We start from the raw sequence: 16,341 nt of genomic DNA, 5'->3' as shown, positions 1-16,341 counted from the left end.
TAGATTTACATCGTTGTCTGACAAAAATTGGTTTGATCAAGAGCTAAACAAAGTTGTAGAATCTAGATTGGGTACTCAATATTTAACCATGCTTGATACAGATCCTCCATTTGTAGATTTCATGAGGTAAATTCTATATTTTAACAGAATATGAGTAAAAAAATAATTTTAAATTAATGTTTAAGAGATGCTCCAGAGCCGACTGGAGAGGAAGGTGAAGAAGCTGACATGGAACTCCCAAAGGTGTACGAGCCTGTTTTGGAAGAAGCTCAATTAAGAGAACGATTAGAAATGTTTTTATCTCAATTTAATGAAATGGTTCGAGGTGTTGGAATGGACCTAGTATTTTTTCCTGATGCTATTCTTCATTTAGTTAAAGTCAGTTTAAATTAATATTAACTTAAAATTAAAATTTCTAAAACTATTTTTTTTTTTTTTTTTCATAGATATCAAGAGTTATACGACATCCACGTGGAAATGTAATGTTAGTAGGTGTTGGTGGTTCTGGTAAACAATCTTTAACAAGACTAGCTTCTTTTATAGCTGGTTATAAAACGTTTCAAATAGCATTAACTAGGTTTGATTCTATTATTAAATGTAGGTATTATTTAAATTTTAAATAAATCATTAATGAATTTTCGTTTACAGATCTTATAATATAACAAATTTTTTGGAAGATCTCAAATTGTTATACAGAACATGTGGTGTTCAAGCAAAAGGTACAACATTTATTTTTACTGATTTGGATATCAAGGAAGAAGGTTTCTTAGAGTATTTAAATAACATTTTATCTTCTGGTAATAATATCAATAAATACAATTTTATTTTCTTATTTAAATAAACATATTATATATGTGTTTTTAGGTGGAATTACCAATCTATTTACAAAAGATGAACAGTCAGAAATTATATCAGAATTAACTCCTATTATGAAAAGAGAAAACTCGAAAAGAACTTTAAATCATGAAATTATAATGGATTATTTTTTAACAAGAACTTGTCAAAATCTTCATGTTGTGTTTTGTTTTTCACCTGTAATTTTTTATAATTCGTATTAACAACTAATAATGTTATTCTATATTAAAATTATACACATAATGTTGTAGGTAGGAGAAAAGTTCAGAAATCGAGCTCTTAGGTTCCCAGCATTAGTATCTGGATGTACCATAGACTGGTTCCAACCATGGCCCAAAGATGCTCTAGTCCAAGTAGCGGAACATTTTTTGGTAGATTTTGATATTGAGTGCACAGGTGAAGTTAAACAAGAATTAGTAGGCGCAATGGGCACAATTCAGGATATAGTTGATCATACTTCCAATGATTATTATCAAAGATTTCGCAGAGCTACTCATGTTACACCAAAATCATACTTAAATTTTATTGGAGGATACAAAAGTATATATCATCAAAAACAAAAAGAATTAGGGGAAGGAGCTCACCGCATGGACACGGGGTTGGCAAAACTAGAAGAAGCTTCTATTTCCGTAGAGTTACTGAAAAAGGACTTAGATGATATGGAACAAGAATTAGCAAATGCTTCTCAGAAAGCAGAAACTGTGAGTAAAAAAATTATATACTACAAAATATTATTTGGCGTTATTTCATAACAATATTTTTTTTAAAATTATTATTTACAGGTGTTAGTTGAAGTAACTGATCGTGCAAGACAAGCAGAAATTGTTAAAAATCAGGTAATGAAAGTTAAAGTTAAAGCGGAAGCTTTAGTAGAATCAATTGCAAAAGAAAAAGCTATTGCTGAAGAAAAACTAGAAGCGGCTAGACCAGCTCTTGAAGAAGCAGAATCAGCATTGAATACTATAAAGCCTGCACACATTGCCACTGTTCGTAAACTCGGAAGACCTCCACATCTTATCATGCGTATAATGGATTGCGTATTAATATTATTTAAACGAAAACTGCATCCAGTCATAAGTGATACAACAGTTAGATGTCCAAAACCATCCTGGCCGGAATCGTTAAAAGTAAATGTTTTGAAAAATAAAAACAATTTAAATATTATAGTATTATTTCTTATCGATAAAAAAGTTTCTAATGATAAATTTGAAATTCCAAGTTAATAAAAATGAAAACATAATATTTAATTGATATTTGTTAACAATTTAATTAAATCTACTTGAGACACTATACTATTTAAAAAAAGGTGTTTAGTTTATTTAAAATTTAAAGAAAAATAACTTCAGCATTTAACGAATTTTTATAAATGTATCAACTATTTTACTTATTTCATAACATATTAAATGACACTATAACTCAGCTTTTCCAACAAATTATACATATTGGTTTAGTAGAAAACACTGATACATGCTAAAATATATTATCTTATATTTTTGGGGTATTAGTTGTTACTATTCTATCAATAATTTGACTTTTTGTATTAATTACTAATGGCCGCTTCACATGATTACTCAATTAATTAATATCATAAACAGCACTTTAATTTATAGCAACTAAGCCGTTGTCAGGGCCGGCGAGAACTTTTGTGAGCCCCGGGGCTGATAAATTCCGGGCCCCTTTACTTATAGTTATTTCATATTTGACTACGATATACATAACACTTTAATACAGTAGTCTAACCAATTAGAGATTAGACGATTACACAGACCGAACTCGCATTGAATGCGCGTATGTTTTGTTATCTTTGTGCGTACTGTTTCGTATTGTGTTGCGTACAGTGGCGCACAGAGGTATTTTGAGAGCACATGCAACTATCCAAAGTTACCCACCCACCCACCCACCCATTTTTTTTATTTAAAAACAAAATGTTATTTTATTGAACGTAATGTAATATTTTAATAAATAACTGTGAAAATTGAATAATAATAAGTGATAGTTAATTTCACCAATAAAAAATTGCCATAGACGCATACAAAATTATTTGAAGTTCGTAGATCAAACAGTCAACAGACGAACAACACAAATTCACTAAAATATCTAGTGGAAAGTGTGGAATACCGAATACTGGAATTTACTAACCGATTATCGGTCATAATAATTAATAATTATCGTGAAGCCAATGGATAGGCCGGGTAGGGTGGTTGCTGGCTAGTTATATTGAGGGAACAGGGAAACACATTTCTAAAAATAAATACCTAATATACGCTGTTATTGGTATCTTATCACCATGTAGCAATACCCGTATTGTTATTTTGATTTGTATACAAAAATATAATAATTCATAATATTAAATATACGAGCGTATCAGCTAAACAGCGTACAACATTAATATTCGAATATTGTATTATTCTTGATTCAGATGATTTTTCTATTACTTTATCATTTAATATGTTGTAACTTGTAACTATAAGTAACTTGTAACATCATATGAGTTGTCGTGTAGCATTGTTATACTTTACTCCTATACTTTATTTAGGTACCTATAACCATAGGGACTAGGGACTATACCTATCCACCCACCTACCCACCTACCCATCCCGAAAGCACATGCAGTTGCACCCCTTGCTAACCTGTCTGGGCGCCACTGGTTGCGTATGAGTATAATATAGTAGCTACATGTAGCTGTTTAATTTTGAGCGATCGAACGCGAATGTTTACAGTTTAACTCGTAATTCTAAATTATATAACATATAATTTTTATACATTTATTTTACTCAAAAAATTAGTAAAATTGACCACCCGGGCCTATAGGGCCTATGTGACTGTGCCTAAATACACCTCAGACAACGGGCTTCTCTGGAGGCTTGGACCCCGGAGCTCTGGCCCCACCTGCCCCATTCACTCGCCGGCCCTGGCTGTTTTTAATCTGTAGTACATTTTTAATATGTTGAATTTTTTAAATTTTATATCTACGTCAAGTGTTGTTTGTTTATTTTTAAAAGATTTTCTCTCCTGATTATCAATGGGTATTGTTGATATTACATTTTATAGATGATGGCGAGTACAACATTTTTACTCCAGTTACAAAACTATCCAAAAGATACAATCACAAATGAAATGGTAGAATTATTGCAACTATATTTTAACATGGAAGATTATAATATGGATACAGCAAAAAGGGTCTGTGGTGATGTTGCTGGATTGTTATCATGGACTAAAGCTATGGCATTCTTTCATAGTATAAACAAAGAAGTTTTGCCTCTTAAGGTATATAGGTATTGAACGTTTTATGAGCAGACAAATTAAGTATATTTAAACTGTTTTATGTTTATTTAGGCCAATTTAACTTTACAAGAAGCTAGATTATCTATTGCAATGGACGATTTGTCTAGAGCTGAACTTCAACTTTATGAAAGAGAAGTAGCATTAAATGAAGTTAAAAGTCAATATGATGCTGCTGTTCAAGAAAAACAAAGACTTACTGATGCGGCAAATGTTTGCTTGAGAAAAATGACCTCAGCGACTGCTTTAATTAATGGTTTAGGTGGTGAGAAAATAAGATGGACTCAACAGAGTAAAGAATTCAAGAAACAACTTGGACGGTACTACATTCAAAAATATTAGTTTTATCTAATAGATCTTATAATATACATAATACATCAATTTTTTTTTTTAATTTAGACTTGTTGGTGACGTTTTATTAGCAACAGGATTTTTATCATATTGTGGGCCATATAATCAAGAATTTAGATCTAATTTAGTCCAAAGTTGGATGAAAATTTTAACAACACAAAAAGTTCCATTCACAGTCAAACTTAATATAATAAATATGCTTATTGACAATTCTATGGTACAAATATTATTACTATGTATGTTAATTGTATTACTAAATTTAAAGTGATAAATGTTTAAGGTATCTGAGTGGACATTACAAGGTCTTCCCAATGATGAGTTATCGGTGCAAAATGCACTAATTGTAACCAAATCTAGTTCATACCCACTTCTTATTGATCCTCAAAACCAAGGGAAAATGTGGATTAAAAATAAGGAATCATCAAATGAACTTCAAATAACTTCATTGAATCATAAATACTTTAGAACACATTTAGAGGATTGCTTATCTCTTGGAAGACCATTACTGATAGAAGATGTTAGTGAAGAGCTTGATCCAGTAATTGATAATGTATTAGAAAAAAATTTTATTAAATCTGGTTCAATTGAAAAGGTAAATAAAATAATTATGTACACATACCATTTACATACATATTTTATGTATAAATGCTCAATACTTATTATCATTATATTAGGTGGTTGTCGGTGATAAAGAAACAGATGTAATGCCTGGATTTGTATTATATATAACGACCAAATTGCCCAATCCTGCATATTCACCTGAAATTAGTGCTAAAACTTCAATTATAGATTTCACTGTCACAATGCAAGGTCTTGAAGACCAACTTTTAGGTATAAAGAAAAATAAATAATAACACAAATTTTTATAACATATAATATTTATATTTATTTAGGTCGAGTTATATTAATGGAAAAGTCAGATTTAGAAGCTGAACGCGTGGCGTTATTTGAATCAGTTATACAAAATCAACGATCAATGAAAGAATTTGAAAGTAATCTCCTGCATAAATTATCTTCAATCCAAGTAATGTATCATGGAATTGAATAATATATCCATAACAATATTAAAATTATTATTTTTATCAAGGGTTCATTGGTAGATGATGAAGATTTGATTAGAGTACTCCAAGAGACTAAAGCTACCGCCGAAGCTGTAAACGCTAAACTTCAAGTTTCTGAACAAACCGAAATAAAAATTATGAAGGCCAGAGAAGAATTCAGAGCAGTGGCTGCTCGTGGGTCAATACTGTACTTTTTGATAGTTGAAATGAGCAACGTAAACGTTATGTATCAAAATTCATTAAAACAATTTTTAATGATATTTGATAACTCTATAAACAAATCTGTAAAAAGTTCAATAACTGAAGAGCGTATAATAAACATATTACAATATTTAACTTATGAAGTTTGGATGTTCACAATGAGGAGTCTGTATGAACGCCATAAGCCATTATTCACGTTGATGTTGGCTATGAAAATCGATTGCCATGAGAATAAAATTACACACGAAGAGTTTATGACATTTATAAAAGGTTATAATAATTATAACCTTAACAATACGGAATATAAATTATTTATAATCCATATTGTTAAATTACAACATTATTATCTACTAAATATATAAATATATATATATATATATATATATATATTTTATAAACAAACTGTCCCCATGCATTTCGTTTCCCATAAATAATCGACACCTCTTACATAGAACGTATTTTATCATTAATTTATATTTTTAAAATTGTTAGCTCTTTCACTGCCCGCCCGCATTATTTATTTTTACTTAGCGTTTTTTCCGTTTTTTTTTCTCTTTGCTCTGCATTTAAATGCCATAGTGGAATGGTGCATAAGGATCCTAACTGACATAACCAACGTTGACTTAGACAAATTTCAGCAAATACCTGCATATACTCATAAATTCATATAAAATTCCATACGAATAAGCACTTTTAATTTTTTCCTAATTTTGTTGTTGAATTATAATTACAATCTATAATCTGATGGCTTTATAACAATGGAAAATTATTTTCATAAATTAATTTATTTATGTATACAAGTACGTAGAATAAAATGTAATATAGCAAAAATGTTCATGGTAATGTATTCAAAATTTCTCAAAGTTTCATGGCGATCTAATAAATAGTATAGAAATGCATAAAGGGCAAATAGATATAAATTTTTTTTTATATATACAAATAATACTTATTTACGTATAAAGGTGGTGCATCATTAGATTTAAATGCGGTTGCTCCAAAGCCTTTCCGATGGGTATTGGACATAACTTGGTTAAATTTGGTTGAACTTAACAAGTTATCTGTATTTTCAAATCTTTTAAGTAAAGTAAGTCATAGAAAAACATATTTATATTTTATAACGTGATAAACAAGTCTTGTATTTTTTAATTATATATTTTTTAATGATTTAGATAAAACAAAATGAAAAGGAATGGCGCATTTGGTATGAAAAAGAGAAACCGGAGGAGGAAGATATACCTTGTGGGTATAATAAATCTTTAGATGTATTTCGAAAGCTTTTGTTGGTCAGGTCATGGAGTCCAGATAGGACTTTGTCTCAATCTCGAAAATATATAATGGGTATGCAATACTGTGAATTTACGACATTTGAATTTTTACATCTTACTTTAAAAAAAAATAAGTTCCTTCGAAATTGATATTAGATGAACAGTGCTTACCAATATAATATAACTAGATATTATTATCATTTAATACATTACAATTTAAATTCACATATTTAGGTAATAATAACACAATAACTGTATATAGAAAAAAACATTTTAACCTGTATTTTATAGATTCTCTTGGGCCTGAGTATGGAGAAGCATGCATCTTAGACTTGGAAAAAACTTGGGAAGAATCGGAGCCACAGACACCACTTGTTTGTATCTTATCTATCGGCTCTGATCCATCACCGCAAATCACCGCTCTGGCTAAATCTAAAGATATTCGTATGCATAAACAATTAATACAACAATAATTAACTGTTTATACATATGTATATTGTATATTTAACAAATCTACTTTCGTTTTAGAAATACGATCTGTTTCTATGGGTCAAGGTCAAGAAATTCATGCTAGAAACATGATATCCGATTGCATAGCAAACGGTGGTTGGGTACTTTTACAAAACATGCATTTGTCTTTGCCATTTTGTACAGAAGCTATGGACGCTTTGTCAGATTCGGAAGAAATACACAGTACATTTAGAATGTGGATAACCACTGAAGTACATCCTCAGTTTCCGATTGCACTACTTCAGGTAACTTAAAAAATCGTTTTTATACGTTATCTTAACCAAAAGAGCTTGTAGAAATATAATGGATAATAAAAAGTAATCTTTTAACACACCTACTTCATAATGAACAAATTTGAGAAAATTTTGATATTACTATCTCTTTCTCGAGAAAAAAATAGCCATAAAAACTGTAACGCATATTTAAAATTTAATAAGTTACCTATCTAAAATTATTTTATTTTTTATCTGAAGTAGTTATAATAATTATTCAATATACCCAATAACATTTGTTTTAGTAAAGATATTCGTATACTCGTATTTATTATTATCAGTAGATGCGTTGTTTTTTTAGTTTTTGTGCTATATTCTGTTGGTGTCTATTTTTATAACCGCATATAAATATAATTATTCTCTTATAACTTTACTTATTATTTCTTGTTTATTATAGTTATTTCTATAAACACAAATGATTAATTATAATACATGTAATATGTATAATATATACACGAACGTCACGAACGCTGATGGACCATAAAGTGCCGTGATATTTTATACTTTCTAATTATAAATAGCACCTAATCTAATTCTATAATGATAGAATAGTATTGTATAAAATAGGTACTTAAATCTTCCAATAAACAGCATAAATTTCGCTAAATTTTATTCCATTAGAAATTTAAATATAGGTACGCCCCTAAATTTAAGTACTTCTATAAAATCAGGGTGTTGGGATAGTTGCGGTCAACACTATTTTTGGCGGCACTTATGGAGATTTTTTTTTTTATACCTATAAACTGGTTTTACAATACTGATATAACAATAATAATAAAGTAAAACTTACGCGAGAGTAAAATCAAACTTTCTTACTTTTATGTTATTTTTATATACAAATTGGTACACAACGTTATCGAAATCAATGCGATAATAAAAATTATAATATTGGATTGCGATTACGGCGGGTAAGTTGTATTTTTAGATATAATTATTAATTGGTAAAATCAATTTTATTGAGATAATATGTCAGTTAGGTATTAATAGTTCATTTTATAGTTTATTAAGTAAGTTTTTGCACAAAAAAAAAATTTATTTTTAGACATTTTTTTAAGTCTTTTTCCTCTTCATATGTTTTAAATATCTTGTCAATTCTGTTGTCGAGTTTCATGTAACATGTTTTCCATTTTTTTCCTTTTAAATTTATTGAAATTACTGAATCCATTTCTTACTTGGTTGTGTTTCCTAATGCGTCTAAGGTAAATCTTAATCACAATACAAAACATATTCATCAATTTCAATATTTATAAATATATTATGATTAAATTCTTGGTATTTTAGTTTTAATATATAATTTTTTTTACATCTAATACAATGACAATCGAACATATATAATACATAATACATATTATTATTATGTTATGAAGTTCATATATTTCACTAAATATTTTTCGGTATAATTGGTTTAAATGATCATATTATTGGGTTAAATTTGACACCAAAATATTTATCTTGATGTGTACTTAAACAGATTATACATTATACAAAATAATAAAAATATACTATAAACATTAAACGAAAAAACAACTACTTTTACTTGTTTATAATATGTGAAAATGAAATGTTTTTTCCTTTGATGGTAAATTAACCTTGAGGTTTTGATAATTAAATTAAAGTTGTACCAATTTGTATATAAAAATAATATAAAAGTAGGAAAGTTTAAATTTACTCTAGTATAAGTTTTACTTTCTCATTATTATTATTACTAGTAAGTAGTATGTCAGTTTAGTAAAACCAATTCATAGATATAAAAAAAAGTCACCGCAAGTGCCACCAAAAAGGTATTTAGCGCAATTTTGCCGACCGAATCTATGCTGTAATCAAAATTAATAAACATAATTATATATATTTACTTACAGATGGCAATTAAGTTCACAAATGAACCTCCGCAAGGTATTCGTGCCAGTATGAAAAGAACGTACCAGAATATAAGTCAAGTAGGTTTATCAAAGTTTAAAATTCTAATAATATTATTGTTTAAAATTTTAAACATTATTTTTCAACTGAAACACTTACTTAAAATATTATTAATTTTAATATTTTTCTATAATAGGACATGCTTGATTATTCGGCTCAACCGCAATGGCCTATTTTACTATACGCCGTAGCATTTATTCACACAATCGTACAAGAGAGACGAAAATTCGGACCATTGGGCTGGAATATACCGTATGAGTTTAATCAAGCCGATTTCGCTGCGAGCGTTCAATTCATTCAAAATCATTTGGATGATATGGATCCTAAAAAAGTAATTCAATTGATAATATATCAAAACAATAATAATATATCGAAAATAGCTACGATAATTTCAATTACATAAAATACACTATAGTAATTATATCAATGCCTGTTTGCAGGGCGTGTCTTGGCCAACTATTTGTTACATGTTGGGCGAAGTACAATACGGTGGCAGAGTTACTGACGACTTTGATAAAAGACTTCTTATAACGTTCACTCAAGTAAATTTTAATTAACATTAATTTATACGAATTCTAATTATTTATCTGTAGGTATGGTTTTGCGATGTGTTGTTGAGGCCAGGTTTTGAGTTTTACAAAAATTATAAGGTTCCTGTGAATCGTAATATACAAGTTCGTAAAAAAATCAATTTGTTTTTTTCTAATTATATGATATTTTATTTTTCTATTATTATTATTGTTTTTTAGGGTTGCATTGATTACATTAACAGTTTACCAGTAACGGATTCTCCAGAGGTATTTGGACTTCACTCAAATGCTGACATCACGTAAATAACTGTTAAAATGTTATTAAAAAATGTTAAGTGTTTTAATTTTATAATATAATTGTTTCAGACATCAAATAAATACCGCGAAAGGAATACTAGATACGATTTTAAGCGTCCAGCCAAAACAGGGGGGAAGCCAAGGAGGAGAGACTAGAGAAAGTGTTGTCTATCATTTAGCCGATGACATGTTAAAAAAGTTACCAAAACAGTATAAAGATTTTGAGGTGAATAATAAATCATTACTCATTGTTTATTAGTATTATTGTATTCGACGAAAATTCTGATCATCGTTTTTCGTCTGTAGGTAAAAGAATCGCTGCAGAGGATGGGTGCCCTGTTACCTATGAACATATTCTTACGACAAGAAATCGACCGTATAAAAAAAGTAATTGGAATTGTACAAAAGACACTGTGCGATTTGAAATTGGCTATCGATGGTACAATTGTCATGAGTCAGGGACTAAGAGAAAGTTTGGATGCCATGTACGACGCCAGAATACCACAGAAATGGCAGAAAGTAATTTGAAGAATAATTAATGATAATTGATAATAATTATAATAATAATAATATGATATTAAGTATAAGTACCTACTTGAGTATATACTAATCCTATGAATCCACATTTTATATACCGTGTTTATTCTTTTATCGTGAACCAGGTGCAATATGCTAATATGCCTATTAGGAAATATAAGGCATTGTTATTGAATTTTTTTTCAATTTTTAGAATAAATACTACTTAATCATAAAAATATGTATAATTTTAAAACTTATACATTTGTCATTCCACTCAAAATTTTAAAATGTAAAAGTATTTTCTAATAAATGTATCGTTTAGTTTAGAAAAAAATAGAATCAGTCTGTAGTAGGTTTAATAAGTGTGAGCATTAAAAAATCTAACAAAATTAATTTTTTGTTTGTACTTTGTATATATTATTCTCTACATGTATAGGTGTCTTGGGAATCAGCTACTCTCGGATTTTGGTTTACTGAGTTATTGGAACGAGATAATCAGTTTAGAAAATGGATAAACAGCGGTCGACCAAATGTGTTCTGGATGACCGGTTTTTTTAACCCACAAGGATTTTTGACGGCTATGAGACAAGTAATATGTTATACTATTTGTCTATTTACAATACTATGATAGTTTTTGAAGGATTTTTGTAAGCACATAAATATAAACGATATATTATTTATGCACCTTTATTATTATCTTTGGGCATATGATTGTTAAAAAGTCAAACCTTCTAAAATGAAATTTCTAATTAACTATATTAACTTATCGAGTTAACATAAAAACATTATTTTAAGTTAAAATCATCTTTTTTTATATATCTACGACCATGTTTAAAATTAAAAATGTGTAACATAATAGGTATACTTTTATTAGGTATAGTACTAGAACTACAAAGATTTTAAACAAAATATGAAGAAAATTAGAATTTATCATTTAAATAATAATTTAATAGTTCCATATAATATAATATATTATAATAAAAAGTAGTTTAGTATAGAATGGCTGATTAACAAAATGGTTAATATCTTTATAAAAATAATTAAAACGTAATACGATTTCTTTAGAGAGGTGTATCTAAAATCCTACAGGACCGATTTGTATAATTAATTTGTAAACGTTAATACTCAGTATGCAGATGAGCCGTCAAATGAGAAAAGTTTCTCAAAATGAAAATTTAGTTTTCCACATAGTTACGTTGCGAGTTTGCAACGCGCATTACTTGTCGTATACATACACACACACACACACACACACATACACATGTCCATAACCTCCATAACTTTTACATCTACTGCTACGCGTTATCAATGTCAACGGCATGGATTTTCTAATAAAAACCCGTAATAAGCTGTAACAATATAGATTAACTCTATTTCCGAATTCATAATTTTTCATTCAATCATTTCGCTTACAATGAATATCAACAGAGCTGAACAATATTTTTTAAAGTGGACTGTGATTTTTTTTTAATTAATTTTATTTAGTTTTGTTTGGAATTAAATTTTTATAAATAAATATTATTAGAACGTGAGAAAATTCCTTTGGACATAACCAAACATAAAGTTTTACCGAGCCAATTTGCGTGATTTTTGTCTTAAACGCAAGTATTCGATATATAGATAAGTTATTTAATGAAAAAATTTCAACAAAATTATTAACTAAAAAGTTATTAAATATATTAGTTTTTTATGTTCCTACGTAACATGCTCGGGGCAGACTTTATAGGCGTAGGCCAATCAACAGTTTTAAAACTTCGGACCATCTTTTACCAAAAATTAATGAATACAATAAAATAAAATTTTTTTATCAAATTAATATTATGTTTTTTACTACAATAATTGTCGACTATTTACATAAAATATAATAATACTAAAAGACAGTATACCTACAAATTATAGTGATTTTACTTTACCATAATGGCTGTATTAAACAATACAGTCTACAAATCAAGCAATTTGGTTACCTGGTATACAGTCAGAAAAACAAAATTTTTAATAAGAATTAAAACTAAACCATACCAAATATATTTAATTTAAATTTATAAATATTTGTGTTGGTATTATGATTATTCTTGAATTAATAATTATAACAAATAAAAATAAAATATAAGTGGGTATACTACTATTAATAATAAATTTATTTCAATTTAAAGAAAACAATTTCATAAGAAAAAATGCTGTAAGGTTGTTAGAAGATGTGTCTACCATAAAATAATTGTATAATTATATAATTGCCACCAAAATATGAACCGAATGAAGCCAAACTCTGTTGACTGTTCTGCTCATTATGAACATAATATACCAAAATACCATATTTCCTTCATCAAATCTAATTGATTAAAGAATGGAATTCGATACATTTCTGTTAAGATCTTGTTAATCTTTAGTTGAACATACTATCTTCAGAAATATTAATTATGTTAGTATCGGAATTATAGCTATCATATAATTTTATAATATTACTTCTATGGGATGGTTCAGAAATTATTGATGTTTGCATATTTATACTGTTTTATTTTGTGTTGACTCATTATTACTTATTATTCTTATTAATGATACTGTGTTAAAATTGAATGCTACTTAGAAAGATGGATGTGTACTTGATTTAAGTTCAAAATTTAATTTTTGTTGATTTCTCTCCTAAACAATAGACTTTAATTTTTGTCTATCCGTTTTTTATTTTCTTGCCCTATCAGTACTATGCTTACATTTTACTGAGTATTTATTACCATCAACATCACCACTACGTTTGTATATTTTAAATTTTAAATAGGTTATTACTTATTAATCTAAATACCAACGTTATTGAATTAATACATTTATATAATATTGATATTTTGCTTTAAACTGTTACAGTTAAATTTAATTAAGGCGCTTCTATACTATACTCGTATAGTTATAGTTGTATTTTATTTAATTTTTAATATATAATGTTACAAAACTTGATAATTTAGTTTTTGTACTTATATTGAAAATTGCAGTAGTTACTAGTTGCACAATCACTATTTATTTATTTATTTATTCTAAACGGGTGAACCCAATTACAATTATTATAGCCATACGCCTAGGATTTACATAATATTTTAAACTATATGTGTTTAACTAACTCCTCAGATGTTAAGTAAAATATTTATTTTTTTCTTTTTTTAATAAACTGCATTTAATTAATTTCGTTTATTTGAGTGTCTGTACCCAGTGACTGTGCACTTCTTGCATTCCAATGTAATTACTAGCGTTTTATTAATCCACATCGAATTCTTCGCGTTTTCTAGGAAGTGACAAGAGCACATCGGGGCTGGGCGTTGGATTCAGTGGTGCTTCAGAACTTAATAACGCGCCATAACAAGGAAGAACTGAGCGACTCACCACCGGAAGGCGTGTACGTGTGTGGCATGTTCTTAGAGGGCGCCAGCCTAGACCGGAAAACGGGTAAATTGGTGGAGAGTAAGCCAAAGGTACTGTACGAACAAATGCCGGTGATCTACGTATTCGCCATTAACACCACCGCAGGAAAAGATCCGAAGCTATACGAGTGTCCGATCTATAGGAAACCGCAGCGAACGGATCTCAAGTACGTGGGTTCAATAGATTTCGAGACAGACAACAATCCGAGGCACTGGACGTTAAGGGGCGTCGCCCTGTTGTGCGACATAAAATAAATAATGCGAATACAATAGATATTAAATTATATTATGTATCTACACGCGGATATTGTATCGAATTCAGATTATATTATAAATAGTAATAATTGTATTAGCCGTCTTCGTTAATAAAAAATAAAAATATATGGGCTTATTTAGTAATAATACCTGTAAGTAACTTTTAGTGATTAAAGTTACTCATATTTTGTTATTTTCATATACCTACTTGAAGATTTAGATGTAATTGGTAAAACAGTATATTAAGCATTAATAAGTAAGAAAATGTTGCGGTAGAATTTAAAAAGCATTATTACATGGCTATATAGTTGCTACGGGTTAATGTTAACATTTGAGTAATACCGAGATTAGCCGGATAATATAACATTACACGTATGTTATCATTACCAACAATGAGTAATTTTAAATTTTGGCATATGTCAACATTACATAATTGGATAATATATGATATTAGCCAAGAGCTTTTGAATAATGTCTTTACAACTACAACAATTTATCATGCATGAGATAAAATAATTTTAATCTTTAACAATATTAAATACATAATATTAATAATATAATATTATACAATTATTATTATTAAACAATAAGAGTTAATTTTTAAATAAGATACTAATACACACATTCAATTGAGTATTTTGTGTTATATTTTTAATTATTTCTTGAAATATTATTTTAAGTATAAAATAAAAATGTTATCCTTTATTATTCCATGGCATGCTTCCATGACATTTTGAATTGCATGAAATTACATTTAAATTGATTGATGTCACATTTTCTCTTACACGAACCCCTTTTATATCCTTGACCACCGCCATCTGACATTTGATTAGCAATTTTCCCCAATAGTTATAAAAAAAAAAGTTGATCGAATAAACTCTGTGTAGGTGTATTATTAAATACAACAGCATAATTACAATCGTTTTATTGTGTTAATTATTGAACATATGAAAAAGACCATAGAATGAAAAATAATACTGTTGTCGCTGGTTTTTAATGACTGTATAATTTTAATATATATTTTCATTAATATAGAAATGTATAATTTATTTTAAAAATACTGAGACAGACACGCGGATGATATATGTACAGTGGATACACGGTTAAACATAATAATTAAATAGGTAACATCTGTAATGGATCGGATCGACATTTGATCTATAAGATAACATGCAACAATAGATAATAATAATAATAATAATAGTGCATTTCTGAGTATAGTATACGCGTCGACATGCGCCCGCCTTGAAAAATTGAATTAATACAGTAAAACAAAGGCATAAAAATATTTTCAACAAACAGTCACAATAATGATAAATGATGTCAACACAAAATTAATAATAAAGGAATATAAGTATAAATATATAAGTAAGACATTGTTAAATATAAATAAATTAGAATGTCTTCAATACATGCCATATTTAAATATCAATAAGATATCATAAGAATAAAAAGATTTAAGAACTATTATCCTCAAAGGAAGAGGACAAAGTTTACGGACAGCTTGATATTCTTTCCTTTTGATAATATAGTCGCCACTCGGATGCACACCGTCGTCACCAGTTGACACGCAACAACAACTCGACCCATTGACCAAGACATCGGGGCACGTCGTGCTTTAC

The 16,341-nt window shown here is 28.4% G+C and overlaps 1 protein-coding gene across 1 annotated transcript in view; it reads left to right on the top strand.

Annotated features, from left to right (window-relative positions):
- Positions 1–14,949, top strand: part of LOC112602474 (dynein heavy chain 5, axonemal) — a 36,749-nt gene extending 21,800 nt beyond the window's left edge. The window contains exons 38-64 of the mRNA XM_025350567.1: positions 4–126; positions 186–378; positions 447–577; positions 649–797; positions 865–1,034; positions 1,107–1,556; positions 1,638–1,982; positions 3,907–4,122; positions 4,192–4,457; positions 4,537–4,705; positions 4,769–5,080; positions 5,163–5,319; positions 5,382–5,512; positions 5,576–6,020; positions 6,713–6,834; positions 6,920–7,088; positions 7,307–7,459; positions 7,544–7,770; positions 9,657–9,734; positions 9,851–10,045; positions 10,155–10,256; positions 10,308–10,388; positions 10,464–10,543; positions 10,611–10,767; positions 10,848–11,060; positions 11,497–11,649; positions 14,333–14,949. Of these exons, the coding sequence (XP_025206352.1) occupies positions 4–126; positions 186–378; positions 447–577; positions 649–797; positions 865–1,034; positions 1,107–1,556; positions 1,638–1,982; positions 3,907–4,122; positions 4,192–4,457; positions 4,537–4,705; positions 4,769–5,080; positions 5,163–5,319; positions 5,382–5,512; positions 5,576–6,020; positions 6,713–6,834; positions 6,920–7,088; positions 7,307–7,459; positions 7,544–7,770; positions 9,657–9,734; positions 9,851–10,045; positions 10,155–10,256; positions 10,308–10,388; positions 10,464–10,543; positions 10,611–10,767; positions 10,848–11,060; positions 11,497–11,649; positions 14,333–14,719 (5,374 nt within the window). The 3' untranslated portion in view covers positions 14,720–14,949. The remainder of the gene's footprint in view (positions 1–3; positions 127–185; positions 379–446; positions 578–648; positions 798–864; positions 1,035–1,106; positions 1,557–1,637; positions 1,983–3,906; positions 4,123–4,191; positions 4,458–4,536; positions 4,706–4,768; positions 5,081–5,162; positions 5,320–5,381; positions 5,513–5,575; positions 6,021–6,712; positions 6,835–6,919; positions 7,089–7,306; positions 7,460–7,543; positions 7,771–9,656; positions 9,735–9,850; positions 10,046–10,154; positions 10,257–10,307; positions 10,389–10,463; positions 10,544–10,610; positions 10,768–10,847; positions 11,061–11,496; positions 11,650–14,332) is intronic.
- Positions 14,950–16,341: the final 1,392 nt, after the last annotated feature.

The sequence above is a fragment of the Melanaphis sacchari genome, unplaced genomic scaffold, assembly GCF_002803265.2.
Source record: "Melanaphis sacchari strain LSU unplaced genomic scaffold, SCAv2.0 Contig8_pilon_pilon, whole genome shotgun sequence".
Classification (NCBI taxonomy): domain Eukaryota; kingdom Metazoa; phylum Arthropoda; class Insecta; order Hemiptera; family Aphididae; genus Melanaphis; species Melanaphis sacchari.
The sequence above is the reverse complement of the archived record's forward strand: the minus strand, read 5'-3'. Positions and strand labels throughout refer to the sequence as shown.